General features: G+C 46.0%; 1 protein-coding gene across 1 annotated transcript in view; it reads right to left on the bottom strand.

Annotated features, from left to right (window-relative positions):
- Window positions 1–20034, bottom strand: part of SLCO3A1 (solute carrier organic anion transporter family member 3A1) — a 129096-nt gene extending 109062 nt beyond the window's left edge. Inside the window, exon 1 of the mRNA XM_038184934.2 lies at window positions 19350–20034. Within this exon, the coding sequence (XP_038040862.1) occupies window positions 19350–19547 (198 nt within the window). The 5' untranslated portion in view covers window positions 19548–20034. The remainder of the gene's footprint in view (window positions 1–19349) is intronic.
- Between the last annotated feature and the right edge of the window lie 6335 nt (window positions 20035–26369).

Below are 26369 nucleotides of genomic sequence, written 5' to 3'. Positions count from 1 at the left end.
CCCGCATTTACCCAAACCCAACCTCTGCCCACGGTCAAATCGTTCTCACTTTCTTCTACACCCCACGTTTAGAGGGCTTCCTGCATACCAGCAGCCCCGTGTGTAACCTGACCAAAGGGCTGCAGCTTGCGTGCGGGACATGGCTGGCTGAAAAGCCAGCACTGTGCTGTGTGTTTGCTCACGAACCTGCTCCCTATGAGCCATCACAGCTCCTTGACACTAGCTCCATTTACCCAGAGTCATGTAAATGTTGCAGAAGACACGACGGGTCCCTGTAAAATAAAGACATCACGCGGAAAGGCTGCGAGGATTATAAGGAGTCCCTGTGTGCTGAGACCAGGTGGAGCACTGGGGAGCGCAACCCACGAGGCGGCTGCTTTCCCTGCAGGGACGCAGGGCACGGAGCGGGGTGGCAGCACGGGGTCTTCAGACGGACAGCCTCCTGCTAAAGCACAGCGGGACGTGCCAGGAGCCCACCTTGTAGCTGTGAACTTGCTATTTCCTGGCTGCTGGAAGTCACACAGCTGTTTTGTCACGGCTGCAATGAACAGATTGGGAGGACGTTCAGTTAGTTTCTGCTCTATGATGGAAATAGTGACAGGGCTGCTGATACAAACACTCAGGAGAAGTCAGACGGACAAGATGCATGGGCCCAGTGCCTAGGAATGAGTTTTACTGGGTTTATCCCCAAAAGGTAACAGTGTGAAACCATGCACTGACCAGGCAGGTCCAGAGGAGTGAGAGGAGAGAGGCAGCACAGACGGTGTTGTGATCATGGCAGATGCCAGCACCCAGGCATGGTGGCAGCAGCACTGGAGCTACAGCCTTGTACGGGTTTGCAGCAGGGCTGAAAACAGCTTTGCTTTGCCTAGATCCCTGTTACTCTTATGTCCTTGTGTCTTTCCTATAGATCAGTCCTGAACAAGCCACAGGGCACTGCACCTGCAGAGGTTCAGGGCTGGGGATCCCGAAAAGTTAGGGAACCCAGCCTGCTGCCTTTGCGAAGGCACCACCTAACACACAATAACCATGATTTAAACTTATACGATGCTTGTGCTATCTGAAAGCTCATGTACCTCATTTCCTTCCTCTTCTTACAGAGCCCGGGAACTCTGCACAATGTGTCCGTCTCGGTTTCCAAAGACATTTCAGCATTCACAAGGACCTGGGCTAAAGGGGCCCCCTCAGTCCCCTCCGAAACGCTCTTCAGTGACTGAAAGAGGAAAATGATCTCACACGATGCATGCAGTGATAAACTACCTACATTAAAAAAAGGGGAAAAAAGCAACAAAAATCAATCACCACCTTAAATTTTTTTTTCAGCCAAAGCAACTTATATTGCAGCCCCTGTAACTAAACCCAGCGAAGCTTTTGTCATGCCATTCTGGACTCAGTTCAATAATGCTCGCTCACATTCATCATTCCTGTCTTCCCCAGATCTATAGATCTTGGCATTTCTGACCCAAGGTAGATTTGTTCTCTCTAGAGGCTGTTTATTTTATATTAATGCTCAGCAAAAACGCAATCCGCAAAGCTGCCTCGCTATTGCCCCGCTTTGTCACCGAGGAATGAATTGAGGGCTGGGGGCACCGCTCCGGAGCCGTACACACAGTGCATTGAAAACGAACATCATATTGTTCGCATCTCCAGTGATAAGTCATATTCACCCACAGAGTCTACAGATAAGTTCATTGTATTAATAACACGGGGTTATATATAGAAAACACATTGACTTTATGCCTGAAGGGCCTTTTTTAAAGGCTGCTTTTTAATGTAAAATACATTTTCTCAGTTATGTGGTAAGAGATCGGACTTGAAGAGACATGTCGGCAGTGCTACAGGGTGTAAAATAATTGCCTGGCAACTCCGTTCCCAGAGGAAAACAGACGTGAACCGTCTCCCACACTCTCCATTACAGAGCTGGGAAACGTATGATTCCTCGAAGGGCCAAAGCAACCGGCCCACAAACAGCTCTGCTGCTTCCACGCGCCTCCACCCACGTCTTCAGGTGTCGCTCATCCTCCCTTCCAGCAGCCACACGGGACAGGGCCAAATCCTGCCTTTCTTTAGAGGGCCCATCTCCTCCTGCTGATGGCTTCTTTCAACACCGTTCCCAGTCCAGCCAAGTCAGTGGGAACCTAAAAGATGCTCTCACCAAAGATGCTGACACCTGCGCTGGCTTTGGGCACGCAAACAGAAGAGCAAGCAAAAAGGGTGGCGATGCCAACACACCCAAGCTGGCTCTGCTCAAGGTCTGGAAATTGTCTCTGCATAGAAATTTGCATTCACATGACAGGGATAATAGTGCCGCAGCTGAGAAGTAGGGTGTTATTAGCTTGGCTTTTGCAGCATGTGCTTACGCTGTTTCTAGGCCAGTACCGGTAAATCTGCAAGTTGCTGTGCCGGTGCCACGAGGAGCGTGCAGCTCGGATCTGTGCTTCGTTCAGCCTGGTGCAGACAGTTTACTTTATATTCCGGTGACCAGCTCTGAGCTTATTGACACGGCCCGAATTAAGCACACTTTCAAAGCCAGGATTTTCAGTGGCCTGAGCAGAAAGGATATTAGAGCGTGCAGCAAGAGAAGCAGCACCACGCACTCGTGCTCGAGGCGAGATGCACGTTGCAGTGCAATGCTCACTGCAAGCAGTGCAAAGAGCAGGCAGCGCCCACAGAAGATATCCTGTTTGGTCAGGAGTCGATACGCCCATGGAAACCCACAGTTCATTTCAGAATAGCTTAAAAAAATAGTCACTTGCCTCACAAAGCTAAACGAGTCTGTTTTCCACTAGTCTAGCAAGAGCGGGCTCCATACAGATCAAATATGCAGCATGAAAAACCTAACCTCGGTAATGCAGACAATTATTACAATAAACAGCCATGCATCGGGCTGCTGTTAACCTTCTGCATTTGCTTCCCAAGGATCCTGCATGGGACACCACAGACCGTCCCCCTTTCCCTGCCTCCCCTGGGGAAACAGAGAGCTGCCCCATTTGGAGAGGTGTGAACAAAAAGACTGCCGGGGCTGTTACCTGTCACGGCAGGATGGACTGAGTCACGGGCAGCTCGAAATAGACACAGGCACCGAGTACCAGGCCACAGCGAACTTCCTAGAGAGGCTTGAAAGGCTTTTTCTGTTGCTCTGACACAGATAAGCATCACAGCTCAGATGGGCTTTTTTAAGACAAAGCAAAACTTTTGAGTCCCAACCTCTGCAAATACTTTTGCAGCCACAAACCAAGCATCCACAGAATGTTTCTTCTTCCAAACCTGTTCAAGATTCACCTCACCCTGTGAATGCAGGTGATATTTCAGTTTCTGACAAGGTATCTGCATAAATATATCCAGTGCCAGAACCCATTTGTAGCTTACACTTCTCTTCAGCAGCACACGTATAATGGAGCTAGCAGATATCTGAATCCTGATTTATTTTTAAATGTTATGGCACTTTCACTGGCAGCAAAATAATGCATCAGAAACATGCAAGGAGCACAAACCTTAACCCTGGACTGAGTTTCTGTGTGCGTTAAGACGTGTAGAGCAGAACTGGCACACTGCAGGCCAGGAGGATGAACAGTCCACGTGGGATAAGCAGGCAGCAGCTTTGCAAAAAGGCGCTCCTGCTCAGCTCTGTGAAAGTAAATGGCCGATGGAGTGCAGTCGGAGCATCTTCGACACGTTCAGAGATAAATCTCCTTTTCTTTTTTTCCTTGTGTCCAGTAAGTAGCAGAACAAAGCCAGACAAGGTAACCTAAGCTGTATTTAACAGCTTAAATGCAGACTCGTACAGCATGAAAGACACTTGGTGACATGTAGGACTGGCAATAGGATTCACACACAAACCCAGGACTGTGCAAATAGGACAGCATCACCCTGGGTTTGGTTTAAGATGAGGGGTTCTGATCTCCACTATGCAGACGGATCAGAAGAAACACTGAGCAGAGATGAAGTGCATGTCTCTGGGAGGCTCCTCCTGGCAAAAAAAGCCCCTTCCTACGTACTGTCAAAGTACCAGAGGCAGGATCCTGACCTGTCACACAGCAGCAGCCTCACTTCTCTTTCCCTGTGGCCCCTCCATCAATGCAAATTTGGTTGTCTATCTAATAAAATAATCCTAGCACAACACGTTGCGTCTGCAGATAAGGCTGTGCACTATAACCAGGGCCACTCACCGCAACAGAAACCATGATGCAAGCCTGGCAGGAAAACCTGTCAGGCAAAGGACTTCATGTTATCTTAATTTATGATCGAGAGCTGAGTTCGGGGCTAAGGGTTGCATCCGAGTCATGCCACAGCGCAGATAAAGACGAGAGGCCCGCGGAGCCACTTGCAGCAGCGTTCCCAGCCGCCAGGCAAGAACCAGGGCAGAAGTGACACACGCAGGACACTCTGAGGCAGCATTAATAAAAGCTCTGATGGAAGCTGAATTCAGTTTTCACGGTTGGAGGACAACGGTGATTATATAAAGGCTGTGTACTGAGAGAGGAGGTTTTCTGACAAGTCCCGCTACTTTTCTCCTCATCTGCTCTGGCTCTGCTGATCCCTCTCCTGCTCCTCTCCCCACCCAGCAGCAGGGATGCCTGGACACAGCAAATGGGAACTCGGATTTAGGAGAAATAAGAGGCAGTTCTCATCAACCGACACACAAAATACTTTTACTTAGTAAGCGATGGGAGGAAGGAAGCCATTTAAAAGGGAACTAAAGAAATGGCCATGTTGTATTATCGGTCCACAGCACTTCATGGTAACTCAAAAGTTAGGGGGTCTCTAGCAGTTGACTACCAAGACCCCAAGCTGGTCCCAAAAATGAGACTTTTCTCCCCTGCAGCCCACACAGGAGCTGTCCAGGTCGTCCTGCTCCCCAACTACTCGTTCCTCCTTCCCCGTTGATCTATATGGAGCTGAGGACAGGAAGGGGAGCTGCAGGCCGGCTGCTGCCAAACCTCCCGGTGAAAAACGGGGCGGGTTGGGAGGTGAGCACGGGGAGAGTGTGGTGCAAACAGACAAGAAGTCAGGGCGTGAAGGTGATCTTCAATCTGTTCCTGTCTGAGAACCTCGTCGTTATCTGAGCATCTCCTGTGCGAAGAACAAGGGGTGGAAGTTGTGAAGGGCGGGCTCGTGACGTTTGCACGTTGAAGTTGGGCAGTCCCGAGCACAGCACAAGCCGTGCAACGTTACCTCCCCTCCCATCGCACCATCTCCCCATTTTGTCATTTCTCAGAAACGGCAAGCCCTTTTCTCCTGAACAGAAGGTGATTTACAAGTGCTCTTTAAAATAACACACGAAAAATAACACAGAGGCAATTAAAAAAACATCTTGTAGTTAAAGAACAATTAACCGGGCGATCTAGCCATAACTTGCAGACTTGTTATAGCTCACTTGGACTCGGCGCGTTCCCTGTAAAACAGACACAGGCAAGAAGATGTCTCGCCAGATGACGAAAGCTCTGTTCCTTGGGGTTCACTGGGAAGTGAGCTATCAAAAAGCCAATGAATAAATGTGTCTGCTGAGGCTGTACACACAGATGGCTGAATTTCACCTCATGCCTGTGGTATTAACAACAATTCTTGTTAGAGACAGGCACGGAGCAGCAGCTTATGGGGTCCCCTCACTGTAGAACCACCAGACCCTGCAAAAAGTCCATGAGTACGTGCAAGGAAAGCAGAAGTCACCACCACTTACCCACCCAATACCAGAGAAGTTTCCATGAGGACCACTGCTCCTACAACAGTGGCACAACAAATTCTGGGAGGAACCCCAAATTCAGCCACTGCAGTCGGAATGGCTTTGCATGCATTGCTCAGCACCAAGCCAAACCAAAGACTCACTAACCAAGGGATGTGTCCAGCCCAGCTCGCACAGGGGAAGCTGGAAAACAGGGACCTGCATCAACTGGCCTGCAGGTTACATTAACTCCGACTGTTCAAAGGATCACTCTTCATGCAAGCTCACTACCTGCTAGTCTAGATCCTTTGTCCGCTTTAACATAAGCCTATTAAAGTTTTCCTTGCAGCTTCACACCCATTTTCTTCCTATCGCATATCCCCTCCGCACCCATTTCAAATGCTGTATTTTCATCTCCTTCCACAGTTCTTCACTTATTCTTTACGGACAGCTTTTATATGAATTTCTTTCCCTTTACACCCATCTTCCCCCTGGTTCCAGCCTCCCAAAGGCATTAATTACAATGCAGTTTATTAGCCAGGCTCATAACATTTAGGCTTTAAATCCAGACTGCTTTACATAGGCTAGGCACCACTGAAGCAGTCCACTGCAATCAGTAACAGGCAGAAAGATTTTTCAAAAGCACTTAAGTGGCTTTGGAACAAGAGCACCATTTTCAAAGAGACACTTAGAATAAGTCACTTTTGTCAATTAGAGTGTGGCTCGGAAAGCATCTTTGAAAAATAATACCCTCAGGCTCTTAAATCCATCACTACCCACAGAGGAAGGAAAGCAGCCCCAAATAGCCAGTCCCTGGGAAGGCTCAGAAGGCAAAGGGCTGGATGCTCAACACCACAGCTGCAGGCAGGTGTGAGGGAAGCAAGGATAGCATTCAGCTGGCAACAAGGCTGCATCGTAGCCCAGGGTGAAGGAAAATGCCTCACAGATCAACCACAGGTGGAATAACCATTAGCATTAAATAAATTAACAGACTGGTATCAACTTTATTATAGTAGCTGATAGAGACCTGGTTCAGGGCACGCCTCTTTCACTCCAGTTACCTTCACTGTGGAGGCTGAGCATCCACAATTCCAGCCCACAACAAAGCCTGACTACATCACAACTACCCAATTAGTTAATGTAGAGATAAAACCCAAAGAAAGCCTAAGGAAGTTAGTGACAAAGCCAGAAAATGAATCCAAACATCCCAAGGTCCCAAACTATACCTTCACCAAAAGCTACCTATAGCTGTTGCTGAGCCAACAAGCATTACTCCATGGCAAGGCTGTCTTCTCCTAGCTGTGACACATGTCACATTGCTCAAATGCAAATGAAAACAGATTTCTCTGGGCATGTACATTAGTCTTGACTGATGAAGGCAGTCAGTTTGGACATGACAGCTCCGGACAGCCAACTGCAAAGCAAACTCCAGGTTATAAAACATAACCCACACGTGGCAGGAATGTTCTTCTGCCCCTGCCAAGATGCCACCATCAACAGGTTCTACCCAGTGAGTACACGCCCAGAGGAAACAAGTTGCTGTTCCCCCATTTATTTCACCTCTTGGTTGTGTGAAGCAGGGGCAAGGCAGAAAGCAGGGAAATTCCAGGGACACTGACTCCTGGAAGCACTCCATGAATTTAAATTTTTGTGACCAAGAGTCACAAAATGTAATTTTTGACACCAAAAGTTCTAAGCACAATCAGAACATGGAAAATCAAAATGAACATGCCTGAATCTATACCTTATGTACCACTGGGGGAAATAAAGGAGAAAGCAAAGGTAATTTTCATTTCAACTTGCATTTCCAGTCCAGAAAAGTGTTGTGTCTCTCTTAAAGAATGCATACCTTGAAGCCTCACAGTGCGACTTCTGTGAGACATCCATAACGGATGGATGTCCCCTTCCTTGACTGACAATCCCAGCTACACAGACTCTTCTTCAGGCTAAGGGTTTGAAACCAGGTGAAAATATCATGTCCTAGGTGCAAACAACCTGGTTTCTCCTGCCGGCAGCACTCTGGTCCCAGCACTGCACTCAACGCAGAGAGACTTTTGCATTCAGATTTACTTATTACCTAGCCAACCAATGGCTCACTGAATACCTGTCCGCAGAATACCAAAGATGCAGCTTATTAATGTGGGAGCATCTTGAAAAAACAGATGGCTACAAGGGACCCTGGGCGCTGTTCAGACATGCACATCAAAAGTTCGCAATCTGCATTCGAAAACAGCACAGAACTGATTCTGGAGACTGCATCCAGTATTTCCCAGGAGTCATTATATACAACTACAGTTATTCATTAGGGATCTTTTTAAATAAGAAAGAATATTCTGGCAGAAAACTTGTCCAGAATTGAATTAAGCTGAATGATTCAAATCAATAAATTTCTTCTCAGCTACAAAAGGCTAAACCATAAGCCCCAAGTGCTTCCACAAGACAAAGTGAGAAGAAATCTGAAACTTCTGCCTTCTTAGTAGGAGCTAGCTCTGTGATTAAGAGCAAGAGCAATACAGCAGCCTTGATGCATCCTAATTCACAGAAAACACTGGACTTCTGTAGAGGGCCAGCATTTGAGAAAGCTTGTACAGTCACGCCACACAATGCAGCAAACTGTAAGCAGCAAACCCACAAAGCTGTGCCTCTAGCACATGGATTGCTAGTGTGGCTTGACTTCAATAGCCACCGAATAATTCCCAAGCTGTTTTTGAAATCCATTCATTCACAGAAACATTTGGCAATGCAGAAGTGGCCTCAACAGAGCAAATAAGCTCTTGGAAGCAAACAGTTTATCTAGGTCCATGGAATGCTTGAAATCTTCCCTTTTCAGCCTTTGCTCTCAAGATATTTCAAGTTGGTAGGAGTGAATCCCAAGGACTATGGGATTCAAATTTTTTGGTAGCCACAAGCTAGCCGCCTCAATACACATTTTCTTTTTAATATTACTAATTATGACAGATTAAGCGAGAGAAGAAACAAAACAATCCAACCTAGACTAGCACTGCAGCCCCAGGGCTCAAGCTAGCCATACATTTTTTGATGCCACCTTTCAATGACAGAAACACAAACGTGGGGGCAAACCACCCCTCTGCACAAGAGGTAGTGAGGACAACACGGCAAGTGCCTACAGAAACCCAGCTGAGCTCAGTGAGTGTTCATGGTACTGAGCACCTCAGATGGGACTGACCGACCACGGGATCACCCAAACCAGATGATAACATCAACTTAATGCCACCACCCTTCACAAACAGGCACCCCCAGACAAGGCATCCCTTCAGCAAGAGCTCCTGTCCCTCGGCCAGCAGCTGTGCTGACTTCAGACATAAGGACCTGCATTATAACGAGCAAAAGGCAGCAGGAAACAAAGTGTGCATCTCATGCGGAGGCTGAAAGGCCCATTGTAATTAACTGCTCTCGGCCCTGTACGTTGAGCAAGACAAAAACAAAAACACAGTTTTCTTTTGCTGGTAAGCCCTAACAAACGCTGCCCACTGTTTCTCATAAAGGGCCTACACGCTCAGTGCTTTCTCTGCGCATCACAAACTGCGGCACTTGGTGAGGCTCATTCCCACAATTATCAAATTTTACAGACAATGCCAGCAGGAGAGGAAGAGTATCTGTTTTAGTCACACCCTCCACAGGCACTCATTTCTGGCCTGAACATGGCTGCTGCTCACCAGCCCACCCTAACAGCCTGTGACCAGCCACCAAGGGCTGACAGGAGCCAAGCACAGGGGAATTCATTTACCCAACGCCAGCCAGCATTTCTGCAAACAGCATGCCAGTGCTGACACATGATGCAAATTTTACTTTAGCTCCCACACCAGGGTGGACGCTCTCTCAAGTGCCAGGCGCAGCCTGTTGGGGCCTGAGGGGACATGCCTCTTGCCTCCCTCTGTTTCAGGGGTCTCCAGACTCAATATGGCCAGGTAGGTGGTGGTAAAGGTCCCACAGCCATTGGAGAGAGAGCATAAAATCAAACCAGATGTCCCCAGTGAGGTACAGGCAACTGGGGCAGCTATGACGAGAGGCTGGGCCACCCCAGGCCCGGTTCTGCAATGGCCCCGCCATGGCCACCGCAACAACACTGAGGAAAACTTATTTAAGAAAGGACAAAACGCCACATGGAAGAGTGAGGGGAAAAAGTGTGAGAGAAAATCCTGTTTAGCAAAAAATCCTTAATTTTTGCTTTCATTTCTCAACATTCAAATCTACTTTACTGGCAACACATTAATTTTCCCCAAAGTTGAGTCGGTTTCAGCTATGACAGCAATTGGTCAGTGATCTCCCTGTTACTCTCTTGACCCACAAGCTTTTTCATCTCATTTTCTCCCTTGTCCTGTTGAGGAGGGCAGTCAGAGCACATCTGGCTACTGCAGTCCACGGTCAGCCCACCGCATGGTGGATACTCTTCAACAAGAAAAGTGAAACCTTAGAATAAATAGGAGAAAATAGCTTTACTAAACTGTGGCAAATACAGCCCTTTCTGCATCTTAGAGAAACCATGACAAGCAAACCTTGGGACTGGAAAATTGGAAATCCAAACTTGAGTTTTTCTCTAAAAAATCAAGACCCTGCTACGTACTGCAATTTTTCTGTCGTTTCCCAGTTGGGGGGAAAGAAAGGATCTACCCCTAATTTGGCATCTCCATACATCATACAGCACTGTCAACCGTGTCAGGATGAGAAGCAAGCATGTTTCCAGCAGATGAAAGTCATTAGCATGGCACAACAAGCAGCAGGATACTACTGGGGCACTTCTCCTTCATATTTTTCAACATCATTTTCTTTTAGCCAGTATTTGTAACTTATCTTTTGGAAGCTTCCGATGCTGCCCCTCTTCTCCCTTGACATTTCTGAGTATAGACGTGTACGTCTACATACAGGTCTGGTATTATTCACAGGTGTGGGGGACTCACCAAATGAGGTACATGCCAGTTCTCCTGTGGCCTCTCAGAGATTTCCTTCAGGCCAAAGCATGAGGTTTAGCCTGCACTTCAACATCCTTATGCTCCCAAACAATTCTCTGCTCTACTTCTAATGTTGTGCCAACCTACATTTGCACAAAGCCAAGCACAGAAGTAGAAAGAGGTAGCAGCTATTTCACATCCTCCTTTTCAGAACTAAGAAACAAAACCCCCCAAACAACCTTTTTGCAGCTCTTCCTGTTGAAACTCCACCAGAGAAAAATAACATTTGTTGTTCAACACAACGGGCTGCAATTCTATGTAGTCATGCTATTTTTCTTGCTCCTTATTATCCCTTTGGAGAACTAAAGGAATGAAACAAATCTGCATCTACAGACAACTCAGAACTCTGTTTTGATGTGGGGAACATCCCCATCGCTGCTGCAAAGCACGCAGACCTAGACAAAATGCAGTTTTTCTTACTGTTCTGTCTGTCCTGCATTTGGATGTAGGTACTCCCTGCCAGCTGTGAGCATACAAAGCTTGATCAAACACACGTTCCAAGCAGACTCGATGGAAAAAACTTACTTTTCACCTTACATAAATTCACAGCATAATTCATCTGCTTTAGGAATTCTGGGGGCACCACTTACTGCTTGGCACCTCCACTGCAAATCAATTCCACATCATTTCATTAGATACTGCAAGCTTTAACTGTTAAGCATCACCTTACAGTACACATGCAAAATATACACCTCAAGGCTATTCCTTATATATCGACCCAAGAACGATGCCAATCTCAATTTTGACAGAAATCTAACTTTTAGTTGGAAAAGAAAGTATACCGCTATAAGTTTCTAAAAATGCCTTCTACTCAAGTATTCCTATATTCTTCCACACCCACACCACAGAACTCTTCCTGAACAGCCACGCTTTCAGTTTCTTTGTGGTAGAGTTTTTAGTTGCCTTTTTATAAGGAGAAAAAAAAAAGAAAAGAAAAAAAAAAAACGGAAAAAATGTTAAGATTCAGACACAAACATCAAAGCACCAAAAAACTTGAAAGCAAATCTGACATAGTCGCTTCAGAAACCATAATGCTGATGAGTCACGAAGACCTCAATACAACTGAATTACCCAGGTTCTTTCAAACACTTCACTGTCATTTTATGGATCACCGTAACACTGAATTTTAAGTCCTTTTCCACTTTTAGTAAACTAAGGCATTATGAATTATACAGATGAACAGCACGGTAAGTGTTTTAAAAGTACATTTAAATATTAAAAATAAGAGAACTCCAGCAATCCTTGCCCAGAAAAACACATCGTTAAGAAGCACAGAAAAACAACTTCTCTGTTCCCACACCTGCCCTCACAGCCACACATCTAAAATTCATTGGGCCTGTAAGCTCACAGAAATCATCCATGAGATCACTGCAGACACCAAAAAGATAAAGATGTTCAAAAACAGAGGGGAAATCAGCTGTCTGGCTGGCAAGCAGAAAGGATACTATGATAGAGAGGCAACAGAAGGAAAAACAAAAATCAAACCAAAGCAAATTGCTTTTCTCCTTCTTGGACCACAGAAAAATAAAGTAAATATTCCAACAAACCTGAAATAAAGATTTTGCTCTTGTGCTGCAAGAAGTCATCTAAAATTATCAAGTGCTTTCAAACACTGCCACAATATGAGCCCCTGTCACTGACGTGCAACTTCAATACAACAGGCACCATGTAACAACAAAAAGAGGGGGCCTGTGTCCATTAGTTCAGCAAGAAGCATCCAGGGATCAAAACGCAGGATATCACATCCAGAATAAGACTGGAAAAGGGAAAGTTGTTGAGAGCTTAAAAAATCTCATTTTAGTTCAGAGGTCTTCCTTTGATTTGTTAGGTGAGGAGGGGCACTTCTAGCCATATCTGCATTGTAGGTCTATATGAATACAACAACTGCATCCTCACTTAAAATCTGTGGAAAGGGATGCTGCTTTTTCTCCATGCTTTTATCCATCTACTCAAACAGAAACATGGATGCAGGACACATCTTTTTAAGCATGGACAGAAAGCTTCCCCTGGCAGGGCAGAGTCCTCAGGGCACCACCAAGAAGAAGCACCAGACACTCCATCAACTCCATCAACAGTTTGCTATCACTGTTCATCATACTGATGCTGTAAGAAGAGTGGCAGTGTGAAATCTCTACACCATGGAGCAGGCAATACTGTTTGCATTGCGGTACGTATCTACAAAGAGACAGAGTCTTATGGTTGCAACAAGGCGACCTGGAGATAGGACTCTTGGGGTTCCAGCCCTGGTTTTGCTGCAGTTATAATGAAACCTTGTAAATCAAAATCTGCAGCCCAATTTTCCATGCAACAGGAAAAATGAGTTCTTTTTGACTTCACTGGAGAACTTACAGGGGGTACTACACAGTGTGTTATCATGTGTTTGTTTAAACTTCCTTGAATCGTGATTAAAATATAACACTTTGCAGATTCATCTGGTGTTGATCAGAAGGTCAAGCTACAGCAATTCATCCGAGCTGCAACCTCGCCTATTAAACAGTATTCCTTTGTTTAATCTTGCTACCGTGAAGGAACAGCGAGAGACCAAGGAGTATACAAATAAAGGAACATCTTAGATTATTATACACAGAGGACAAATTCTTCTTGATAAATTGTAAAATAACTTCTTTGAAGCAATGCATTTATGCTGCTGTAGCAGAACAGAAACTGGCTTTTCAACCAATATCCTGAAAGTAAGGGAAAAGAAAGTCCACGTAACCCGAGAAACACCCCTTTCTGGAAAACAAGCAATATCTGCTTGCTTGGAGAGAAGAAGAGGGATCACAGCTCAGCTGACCCCTTTATGGACCAGGTGCTACACTACCATTTAAAGGCTCATGCTGCATAAAGTTACTGAGCAAGACAAATCCAGACCTTCAAACCAATGTATGCTCTCATCTAATTCAAGATCCCTTTAAACTTCAGCTGCATTAACACTGCAGGATGTTAAAACTCACAGACCTACTTGTCACAGAGGCACACAGCAATTGCCAAAGAGATTTAGGAAGCTAAGGGTAGCCAAAAGAAATTAAGACATTTTTTTTTTTTATGGTGGATCATAACATTTCTAACAGGCTGCTCTTTCTTTCAGGGCTTACAAGTCCTGAAAAAGTCCTTAAAAGGAGGAGCTGCCAAACTTTCTGCTAGAAATAATAAAAAATTTCAACGTTAAAACCGATCAGTCCACACTCGTGCATGTCAAATGTGTTTTGCCTTTAAATGCATTTAGTCAAGAAGCCATCGGATTTTAAGTTCAGCTTTACTCTGCAAGTGGCACAGAGCACACATTCTAAGAGACAAACATGTAGCCATCCCCATTTCATCTATCAGTAGTAGCTGAAAGAAAGCTTTAAACCAAAACATAAATGCCAGTTACTCATAAGCCTTCCTGGTACCCAAAGTCCAACCTAGGTATGGGCCAGAATTTGTTCCTATTCATTATATAAAGTTTGAACATTAATATGTCAACGCTACGCTCCTGACCCAAACCACACAGGAGCCTGCAGGCATCAGAACCCAGCGCTGGATCAGGTTTCCTCTCCGCTCCCCAGTTAGAGACCCTAAAAACATCAAAAGGCTTCTGAGAGATGTATGAATGTACTGAAAAGAGCTAGTTCAGAATAACTTTCTGTACAACTCAGCTGCAAAACAGACAATATTCTCTAATGGGAAAGGCATACTAGAAACAACTTTCCAGAAATAACATAGCCAGCAAAGATGTATTAAGAAAAAATGAACTGTAAGCAATAACCAGCCAATGCTTGGCAATCTTCATCCCCGCTAAAACATTTATTTTCTCTCCATGTTTTTCCCCCCTTAAATGCCCCAGCGACAAATAAATTATGAGCATTACAGCTAATTTATTACTCGGCACTGCTGAGGATGGAAAGAATAAAGAAGCACAGCAATATTTTAAAGCAGATTCTTATTCTAGGAAAATAAATACTTGAATAAAAACAATAAATTCAATGGGAAAAATGCTCTTGCAGTTTAGTCACTTGAGCGAAGCACCTGAAACTGGCATTCCTTGCTGTGCCAGCCTCTGCTATGCCTAAGCCACGTGGATTCTGCTGCTGCTACCTACGCAGAAGCATTACCAACAGCTTCAGCCACAGAATCACTTGCTTAACCTTTGCTTCGTTTTCCCGACCTGCAACTTTTCTCCCACCCAGTCTATTCAGACTGCAAATGCTCAGGGGCAAACTCATTCTTTGGGGATGGTTGTACAGGACCACACACAAGAGGACACCATGAGGCACTGCAGTGCTCCTATAAAACTGCCTTTAGTGGCATCCTCAACATGGACCGCTCCACCAACTTCAAGAAGAGTTTGACCAGGTCACTACACCCCACATTTTTTTTTTTCCCAACAGGAAAACAGTAATTAGAACATTAAAAACAAAACAAAACAGTATTTAGAACATTTACAACGGGGAGGAGGAGTTGTGCACAAAAACCCCTTAAAAATCCCAAATCCAAATTCTGCTCTTAACCACTCAGCTCCCTGGTGTCCATCTCACAGGACCCTATTTGTTTCAGGAGGTGCCCTTTGACGATCGACCTCTGTATTTATCTCTAATGCTTCTTTTTCCTGAATTTGGTATTTGAAATTCTTCATTACTCTCCCAAACCCCACTAGCAATAAAGACCAACAGAAGGAGCCTGTCCCAGATGCCATATAAGCATACACTATCTCAACTGGACTTACACGCTACTATTTTTACTGCAGATACGTTAAGAGGGGTTTTGCAGGCTGTAGCCGAACACCGCTGCACAGACAGAGCTATAGCGGGAGGTTAAGCATGGCTTGAAAGTTTTCATTCAGGAAAACCAGAAACAATTTGGCATTCATTCCCACACAAACACCGGGGCACCCTCCTTAGGAGGGACCAATTATTTTCCTTTCCATCTCATGCTCAGGCCGGTCATCCTCTATCACTTGATAAAGCACATGAATAGCTGCATTCAAAGCTGCAGCAAACAGAGACATCTCAGTGGAGCTCTGTAAAAACAGCTACCCAGAGCACACCAAATAACTGCTTCTCAACGTGCTTCCCATATGCGTGCCCTTTATCTAAAGAAGCCCGTGACTTTGGCAGATGTTGGGTGCCTGCAACTAGGTCAGTTTGAACGGGAGCGAGCTGAGGCTAAAGGCTAGGGAGAGAAAATTAAATTGCGCTCCTGCTCCACAAACTGAGGCTGTCAGAGCAAGAGCTCTTCGCCTTCTGCTAAAGCAATGATTTCACCACTGGCCAGGCAAAAGATTTGACTGGCAGGGTGATGAAATGCCTCAGCGATAAACCATCAGGAGCACTCGGAGCGCTACTACCAGTGAAAATATACCAAAATACAGTGCTTGTAGGAATTCGGGGTGGGGAGGGGATGGGAAGGAGCTGTTGCCAAGGTATGTGAATCAGCCTTATCAAAATCCTCATCGGCATGACTGATCACACTGCTGCAGTTGCCCGAAAGGCACAAGGCTCCGGCTGGAAACAGAGGTTCCCATCCTTCCCTGGCGCTCCCGGCTGCACCAGGTAATGCTCAGCTCTCTCGTCCACAGAGCTCAGCTCCCAGAGAGCAACCCCGGGGAGATCGTCTGGGCTTTTCAAAGTTGCTGCTAAAACCCTGAGCAACTTCTGCAGCAGGAATGCCTGCAGATAGCAGCATCTTCCCCAGCGCCACTGCAGTTGCTGGGAAATTCAAGTTTCCAAAAGCACACAGGAGTAATTAGATGAAGCCAAATAAACGCATACACAAAACCTTACAAGAATATGCAAATAATAGGGTGTATTCAACAACCCCAGAAATTAAGGCAGCGGCACAGGCTTGCATTTGCATAAGCTATGCAGGATATGGCACAGAGTCATTCTGGAACACGTGCAGTTTGCAGGCAGCAAGCCCGATAATTGACAACTATTCTGGAACGTGGCATTGATCAAACATCCCCTAAAACTTCACATAAAGAACCTCAGAGACACCACACTAATTAAACATAGGCGTCCACTTTTGGCATCCCAGGGTATTTTCATTGCTGAGTTCCCTGGGAAAAGAATTGGACTTTATAGATTTTTATCAGCATTTATTATTTATAAAGCCCTGTTGGCAAGCACAATGTTTTATGAACAAATAAAAGTGAATGATCTTTGCTTCAAAACGACATAATGAATGAATGTATACTTTGTACATACATTCAGGCTGGCAGTGCTACTTTATTGTGCAGAGAACATGGGAAAAAGGAGTTGTTACATCTCTAAAAAGATTAAGAAGTAAGAACAACCACTTCTAAATTTACTGACTTGAAAGCCAAGCCCCAAACTGAGCTCCTCGATCACTCCTAACAAGCTGAGCCCCTGCCTTGTTTCCTTACCAAGCTCAGTTTTTGCCCTCATCATCTCTGTGCAGAGCCAGGCGAACAAAACCGAGGAAATCAACTTGTCGCCGTATAAGGCAATAAAAAAAAAAAGCAGAAAGGTTTCTCTTCCTGAGTTGCAAATAACTAGGGAAAGTCGTACATGTGGCCAAGCAAAGCAGAAGTATGAACACAGTACTTGGTCACTGCTGACAAGCTAAAATTAGTAGTTTATTCAACTGCCCAGAACAACACACCGTGACTGCCCCCACAGCATCTCCCTATTTGTCTCTCTTTCTGTTTGTTCACCCGTTTGTCTCGCCTGCTAATTTGTCCCTCGGGGAGCAGCCCAGCACTCGGCTGCTGAGCCTAACAGCCCTGACTTACACCAGGAGCCTGAGTGAATTAATATTCACTCGCAGCCACACCTGGGCAACTCTGCAGTGCCTCCACTGAATTCTCTCCCAAGACAGCACCTGAGAACAGCACCTGGCCCCACAGGATGCTTGGTCTGCAAAAATGATTAGGTCCTAGGTACTTTCCACCAAGCAGTTTTCAGCTCCTGCTTTTGCTCCCCCACGACACCTGTAGGCACCGCACTCACACGGATTCACCCTCCAAAGACAATTCCATATTTGCATCCGATCATTGTATCGAGAACTGCATGGTATTTGCAATGATGGGTGATAAATTATACAGGGAGCGGAGAAACATTTGCACAGTGCAGCTGGGCCACTGCTTATGCATGCTGTGGATTGTTTGGAGTTTAGTTTTCTTTTTTTTTTTTTTCCCCTATAGAGCAGTTGGCTGTTACTGTCTGTGGATCTGGCTGGCCATCGGGCATGATGTCAGGCTCCCACCAGGCACCCTAAGAGTGGCATGGGGCAGGGAAAGCTGCTCTGTAGCCAAGTTAAATCCTCAGAAGAAGGAGCTGAGACTCTAGGAACTGTGACGGCAGCACATCTTCCAGGTGGTACAGCTGGAGTACGTTAAACGCTCCAAAGGAGCAAGAGGCAGCAAGTGCACTACTTCAGTGCAGAGCATGCTGCAAGAGTTGGGAAAAACGGGACAAGAAACGCTAGGCTGGTGAAGAGAGAGCAGTGCAAAGGGGTTTGAGGGAAATGCTATGCTCAGGGCTTTCTGCCCATCCTGCGTGGCAGGTGTTGGGGCACTGTAGCCAAGTGTGCCAATACACAGTCCTCCAGCAGATCCATACATTGCCAGCATACTGGTGCCCACCGAGTGGCATCACCCCAGTGGGCTGTTCCTTGGCCATTACTGTAATGAAGGATTATCACACACTCCTAAAGAGAGACATTTCTCCTAAAATTTAAGTGATGCCCACCTCTAACCACACAGACTTACAGAATTTAGCTCAGTAGAAGCAACGCAGTTTCCTTTGGAATTACAAGCATGTTCCAAACTCAACTGGCACGCTTTATTATATGAAGGTGACTGCAATTTTCCATTGCATATTAATTGAGAATATTAACCACATTAATTTTAGCCACATACCTTGAAAAAATTACAGATCACATCCAGTACAAATTTACATAATTAGCTGAGTGCCAGAGCGGCAGCGCTAAATGCTGAGCACAAGTACAGAACGTGGAGCTCTTACACTTACTGTATAGCGTATTACGTATGTGGCCTCAAAAAGCCTCGCAGATTACAAATACATTTCTTTTCCATGGAAACTCTAACTCTCAAATCCAGCGAGCTATTTTGAGAAATTTAAATCAACTACACGCATCTGCTGGAAGAGCACCGCTCGCTTGTCACAGGCTGTCTCCCTCTGCGTGTACTCGGAGGCACGAGCCCAGCCTCACGGACATCTTTCCAACTCTTCTACTACAGTTCCGACACCAGATCCCAACGCATGGATCCAGCACAAGGGCTCAGCATTCAGTGCGAGGACTTATTTTGAGCGCTCTTTACCCAACGCCGAGCAGCGGAGACTTAGGGGGCTGCTGCACTTAGCGCTGCTGCACCCCTCGGGGAGGGCAAGGAGAGCGAGTAGGGGGAAAAACGAGCAGCAGAGGAGGCAGGAGGTGAATCTCCCAGCAGATTTCCCCGCTATTTACCGAGCACAACCCGGGCAAGCTGCCGGGGAGCACCGGGCACAGCCCGGCGGGCACAGCACCGCTCCGGGGAGCAGCCCAACTTCCAGCCGCACACCGAGAGGGGCGGCAGGCAGGGAACCCCTCGGCAGTGCTGAGTCATTTAAGCCGGGAAAAAAATAAAATAAATAATAATAAAAAATAAAATAGGCTGCTGGAAAAACGCGCCTGGGTGCGCTGCCCCCCTCCCCGGGGGGAGCTGCCCCGGGCTCACGGCAACTTCCCCGCAGGGGGAGGGAGCCGGCACTCACCAGGTAGGCTCCGACGGTGCCCTGGGCCAGCATCAGGGCGCACTCGGACACGAGGAAGAGCTGGATGCTGGAGAAGCAGGACACCTTCCTCCGCCGCCTCCGCTGCCGCGGCGCCCCGGCCCCCGGGAGCTCGCTGCCGCCGCCGCCGCCGCCTCCACCTCCACCGCCGCCGCCCGCAGAGCCCCGCTTCCCCGGCATCCTCCCGGGCACCGCCGCCGCCGCGGGATGGCGGCCCCCGAGGCTGCTCCGAGCCTTCCTCCTCCTCCTCCTCCTCCTCGGGGTGCCGCTCACAGCAGCAGGAGCAGCAGCAGCCCGCGGCGGCTGCCTCTCCGCCCGCGGGCTGCTGCCATGGCCAGCTCGCCGCCTCCTCCTCCTCCTCGCTTCTCTCCTCCCCTCGCCCTGCCGCGCTCCCTCTCTCCGCCGGATCCGCGCCCCCGCCGCCGAGGGGCGGAGGAAAGGAGCACGGGGCTGGCGGCGGCTCCACGGGGCTTGGCGGCGGCTCCGCGGAGCCCAGCGCCGGGACGGGGCCGCTCCGCCTCCTGCCCGGCCTCCCCCGCCGTGCCCCAACGCGGCCCCGGCGGTTTTGGGGCCGGGCTGGGGGTGCGGGCAGCCCGGGAGGATCCCCCAAACCCCGGGCTGGAAGCTCCAGACACGGGGTGAGGGTGAGGTCCGTCCCCCCCCCAGGAGGCCCGGCCCTCGTCTTCCTCCTGGCTGCCCCGGCTTGGAAGTCCTCGCTTCGTGTTCTGCTGAGGGGTGGAGGGAGGCGCTATAAATACCGCATGTTGGGAAAAATAAATAGCAGTGGGTTCATGGAATATCCCGATTTAGAAGGGACCATCAAGGATAGAATTGTACAATCTTTTAGGTTAGAAAAGACCTCTAAGATCATCTCGTCCAACCTTTAACCTAGCACTACCAAGTCCACCGTTAAACCATGTCACAAAGCTCTATGTTTGGGCATTTTTTGGAAGATCTCCAGGGAGCTCCTTGCTCCACACAGGACCACCCAAAAATCAGACTGTGTGTCTCAGAGCGTTTCCTAAATACTGCTTGAACCCCAGTAGACTCAGCGCCATGACCACTTCTCTGGGGAGCCTGTTCCGGAGCCCAACCACTCATTTGGCGGAGAACCTTCTCCTAACACCCAGCCTGAGCCTTCTTCCGTCACAGCTCTATGCCATTCTCTTGGGTCCTATCACCGTTCACCAGAAAGAAGAGATCAGTGCTTCCCCCTCATGAGGAAGCTGCAGGCCACCACAAGGCCTACACTCAGTCTCTTCTCTGGGTTGAAAAAAAGCAAGTGACTTCAGCCGTATCTCGTGCACCTTGCCCTTCAGGCCCTCCACCATATTTGTAGCCCTCCTTCGGTCACTCTCTAAGAGTTTTATATCCTTTTTATATTTTGGCATCCCGAACAGCACACAGATCTCAAGGAAGGGCCTCGCCAACACAGAGTAAAGTAGGAGATGTCCCGTGTTGCAGCACCACTTCCATGTGGACAAGCTTTTGATCTGAGGCCTGTGCTCCGTGGCCACAGCTGTGTGTCATTCTGATGATGGCTTTTGTTGTCACCCCCACGTTGAGTTCTAATTTCAAGAGATATCTTCTTTTAAAAACCACTAATCATCACTTCTTCTATTACAGATCGCATTCCTTCTTGACGTAACAGCAAAACCTGATCTGCTTTGCTCTTCAAGCACACATTTCCAGTTCATTTCTGGCTGTACATAGGGGGCTGCTGCCACATATTTTTGTGTTATTCAACTCCCAGATAAGTGGTATTGAACCGTTCAGTACTGGTATGACAGTGGTCTTTGAGAAGAACAGTTTTCTGTGGAAACAAGGTTACGTTTTTCAAAAGTAACAACACGATTTAGATCCTAAATTTCATTTTCAAGGATGATTTAGGCTTCAAAACTCCTAAATACTTAGGAAGAAGCCTGTGAAAATGGAAGTTAAGAACATCCTAATTTCTCACAGCATTAGCTAGTCATCACCAGTCACACTGGGAAGTCAAAAGAAGCATTATAAAGGAACTTACTTTTCACCCAGCAACCCTGTTGAGTTTCTTTTTCCAAAATGCTTGGGGGATTTTTTATCTTGCTCTTCTTTTATAGTACTTTCAATAAATATGATGCTGAAAAATTAATGTTGAGCAGTCTCCACCCGAGTTGATGAACCTTTACCCAAGCCCGGAACTGCAAACCATTGCCTGATAGCCACGAGAAACCTGCCATGCTCAGCTGTTGCCCTTTGCTCATTAGCTGCCAACATCTCCCTTGCATGCTGAACTTCAGCTCTTTGCAAGTTCTCTAGAACTTCTGGGTTACAGTGGGTTTCAATACCTGTCCCAGGTCAATGGTCTTCAACACTGATGGCCCAAGGCAACAGCACCAAACAGTTAGTGAGGAGAACAGTCTGGTAGCTGGGTGGTCTTGGTATTAATGAGGTGTGTATCGGTCTTTCAGACACGGAGCACCTCAGGAGGTACGCATCAAATGCTACCTGAGGCCTCAATTGCCAAAGTTTTTGCATGAGGTCATGAAAACTGGGCTCATCCTCACATTTCTGCCAATTCATAAGGCGGCAGCTTTCCATCAAGAAAAACTGGTTCTTCCACCAAAAGAAAAATGCAAAAAAAAAAAAAAAAAAAAGGCATTTTCATGAATTCTCTTTAGATTAGAAAATTGCTTATCTCCTTCCTGTTTATTTAGGGACCACTGCTATAAAAATTCTGGTGTTAGAAGGCTAGAAAGGTCTCTATCTCCATATCTCCAGATAGGGAGATTCAGAGACTAATTCAATTAACATAGCTAGACAGATGCTTTGCTGCAGATGGATTTTATAGCGCGTTATAAACACGATAGATAATCTAACGGACTTCTTAATGGGTGAAAATAGAACAGCGTCTCTTAAAACACTTGAAGATTTAGAATTATGGAAGGAAAAGTCTTGCAATTCCCTGCAAAAATAAAGTTTTGGAATTTGCTGGTCTTGCCAGTCAGCTTTTGGAGGCAGAGCCAGCTTATGCTCGGTTATGTGCTAAAGGCAATAAAGGTCTGAAAACACACATGTAACCCACCAAATGTGTACCTGGTGACCCATGTGAGCTCCCACACATGCTACTATTCAATGCATCTATTCAAGGTAGATGGTTTAAAGCTCTTGAATATATATATATACACATGTATATGCAAGTGCCATCACGCATCATGGTCACGTCTTAGACATCCTGTTGTAGGAGTTTGTCCAGGAAGCAGATATACTGCTTGCCTGTCAGAAAGAAAACAGCTGCTATAAAAATCTAACTTTAATACTAATTATCTGAAACATCTGGTTAGTTAGTTTATTGCAGCAGAATACAATTATCAGTTAAATTGCCGTCCAGAGGAGACAGAATGCCTGGATTTTTTTCTCTTCTTTATTTTGTACACTTGCACTTATCTTCGTTAGAAAAAATCCTCCTGTATTGCTCTGCTGGAAGAAAGAATGGAGGTCTTGTGTCTCCAGCCAAGTACCTCAGTAGACCTAAGCTTGCCTCCTGTGAACTTTTAACACACCGCATTCCTGAGGGATCTAAGTCGAGTGCTTTAGGGATGGACAAGTGAACTGTTTGGATTTAATAGTTAATTATTGTTACACCCAAACAGTTTTTCTAGTCTAAATTGACCCAGCTTTAATTACTAATGTGTGGAATGCTAATGTTCATGGATTATCATTAGCACAGAAAGGACTTTGTAACTAGAATAGTCCCTTTTCCTTAGGGCTCAATAGTTTTGTCAACGCAATTCTCAGCTATTTCTCTGACCAAAGCAAGCATTAACAATTCCTCCCCACCCCTCGTGATAATTTAAATTAAATTTCTTGCAGTCATCCTGTCAGATATTCATAAACACTTGGATAGCTGGGAGGCAATGTGCTGTCATAGATAAGGTTGAACACTACAGACTTAACAGAGTTGGCTCCCCTGAGACATTCTTGCTATATCTTGTCTGCTGGACATCTCCATGTTGAGTACCTGTGGGTTTGTGTCAACTTTCACCTTTGGGTAACCTTAGCAGCTGAAGTTTTCTTGATCCTTATTAAAACATTTTTTTTTTGTTTAAATTGTTTTGTTTTTCTTCCCCCTCCCCTCCCATTTATGGTTAATCTCAATGAAATTTAGCTATTTAGTCGTGTTTTGTTACAAGGCAGGTGTAACTTATTTCATCTGTATCTAGAACCACTACCTGTGGTTTATGGGGGTCATGACTGGCATGGGAGAAGAGCTATGAAGGAGTGATGGCTTTAGTGAAGCACTTAACTCAAATCCCACACCTCAAGGGCAAAAGTGCAAACTTAGAAAGAAAATCCAAAGTTAACCATCAAGCAGTGTTGGTAACAGGAGGAAGAACAGGAGAGTAGTGACTTTCCTTAAGTAGAGCTGGTGGAAACCTCTTCTGTGAGATGTGCATCTCTACAGGTGTCATTAGAGTCATATTCCCAAACCTTCTGGATTTATTTTACAGTTCGGGGAGTTAACGAGTGCCTCATCCAGTTCAACCACACTGGAGCAGCAGTGGGCACCCATTGTGCCTGCTCTTGCTGAGGATGCAGCACAGAAAAGCAAGGAGAGGTGCTAAGAGAAGACAGTGGTCTCATAGGAGATACATCCATCCTGTGGTGTGAATTAAAAAAAATTCAACAAAAGCAGTGCTACAACCCTAATTATTATTTATTTATTTTGCCAGAGCTGCTCATTGCAGGGCTCTGAGCATTTTCTGCAGGGCGACTATTTCATTGCTCTCCTTGACACTGCTGTACACTGGGAGCTGCTATTAAGAGTTTGATACTCACCCAAGTGTCTAAATCCTCACCCTTCCCTGCAGCTATGGTTTTATGACAGGTGTTTGTACAGTGCGATATTAGGGCTTCTCTCTTGCCCTCTGGTCCTAGGTGCCAAGCTAGTTGCAAATCACTGTTAATTTGGTGTAATTGTGACAGCTATAGAGGAATGTCATCTTGAGAGCCACCTTCGGGGCACGCCTGTGGCAGTCTGCAGGCTTGATGCTTGTTCTGCCCTTTCATCTGGCAGAGTAGATGCTTCCACCTGGCTGCTAGGAGGTCATAGCGCAGCATTATGTGTTGGAAAATAACGTTCCTGAGAGGCCTGCTTTCTGCTTTATTCAAAATTATGCCAGTTAAGTTAAAGTCAGACGCAGCTGTCTTGGATATCACTCTCAAACTACACCCATCTGGGTTTCTCTCTGGGACTGTGCAGCCATGTTAAGGCCAATTTTCATTTGCTTTAAGCTATTTGGATGAAAAGAAAACTCATGTGCTGCCAAAATGGATTTGCATGTAGCATAAATCGTGTCTCCTCAGCACTCCTGCCTGGTCCTACTGTGCGCATTTGTCTGAGAGAAAGCTTGGATGTAAAGAAAGTGAGGAATAACTTCAGATATGTTCAAAGAGCAAGGAAGAACACATAAATAAATAAGAAACCCCAAGATGCCAGCCAAGAGGCTTTTCCTTGGGATTTCCTTGAAATTGTAATTCTCTGGTGCAACATCTTGTGGGTCACCTGGCACAGGAGGGAGGTGACAGGAGAGGATTTTGATGATCTACCAGCATAGAAGGGGAGTATGAGTATGCACATCAGCCAAGTGTGTACAGCAGAAGGGAGGGTTGAGATGGGTACGGCATGTAGATGGATCAGCAGTCATCATTTCCAAGATACCACGATGCCAGCAGCTTTAATGCAATTTCTTTCTATAAACACTTCTGACTTTACTGCCTTGCTATTTTGAGTCCTGCTGGAGACTTGGACTCATTAAAAAGGCATTTCCTTCAGACAAGCTGATTAGATAGCTGTTCCTTCCCCCAGATGATGAAAAGCTGGAGAACACCTTAGTGAGACTAAAAATTGCAGAAAATTAAGACACATTATTTTAACAAGAGGTGCTGGTTCACCTTGAAATCTCCTACTACGAAAACAGTTTAAAAAAAAAAAAAAAAAAAGAGGAGATTCATAAATGCAAGAACTGGATGACATGTCTACAATCTACATTGTATAAACCTGGCTCCTAACCTCTAATTATGGTTTTCCCAAATAAATGAGACTCAAATCTGAAGGGAGCTGAGTAATCTCTAATGTCATTGACTCCACAAGACCTGAGGGCATGCGACACTTTTACAGGGAAAGTAAGCACCCAGCAGGATCGTAGTCTAAATGGGAATCAGAATGACTTCTGAATTAAAGCAATGTGATTTAGCAAGCACAGTATAATTGTGGAGTACCTGCAAATATTGACATCAGCCTGACGCCTCATTTAGTAGGAAAGTTAATTTGCAGAATCAGAAATTGAAAGGCAAATTACTGGACAATAGACTACCACTTTTCTCACTGTTAATCAGCATCTCATAAGGAAGTGATTGTCCAAACTATAAGGTGGCACACAAGAAAAATATTTAATTTCTTTATTCTAAGGATGAGACATTAAACTCTAACTCTAGGAGATAATTCTATTTAGTCAGTCAAAAAAAAAGAGGAGGGGGGGGGAAGAGTGGATGTGGGTGTGAATTGTTATCTGTTTGTATTTTACAAATTGTTGTGTATTTATGAAACAACTAAGATCCCAATGGCAGGAACACCTTATTACAAATGTTCTGCTTTCCTGCCACTGTCACACTCCGGAAAATGTTCTTGGCCAGACTCATCCGTGGCTGATGATGCAGCAGAAGGCAATGTTCCCTGGAGTCAGTAAGAATTTGTCTTCCAGGTGGCGGGGTGGTACAAGAAGTGATGGTGCCATCTTTTGTGTAGGAAGTCACACCAAGCTCTCACACAGGCACAGTTGCTGGTGATACACGCTACTTCTGCCCAGCTCTGAGCATCAGTCTTAGTGTGTCAGCCCAAAGTTCATCCCTGGGATTACATCGTGGCCCTTTACTTTGTTTTTCTTTTTTTTTTTTTTTCTCCTCTCTCTCTGCTTGCCCCCCTTCCAACAACCACTTTCTACCTCATAAGTAACTTCACGT

This window comes from Anas platyrhynchos, chromosome 11 (assembly GCF_047663525.1).
Source record: "Anas platyrhynchos isolate ZD024472 breed Pekin duck chromosome 11, IASCAAS_PekinDuck_T2T, whole genome shotgun sequence".
Taxonomy (NCBI): domain Eukaryota; kingdom Metazoa; phylum Chordata; class Aves; order Anseriformes; family Anatidae; genus Anas; species Anas platyrhynchos.
Note: the sequence above shows the minus strand (reverse complement) of the source record. Positions and strands in the feature narration are given on the sequence as shown.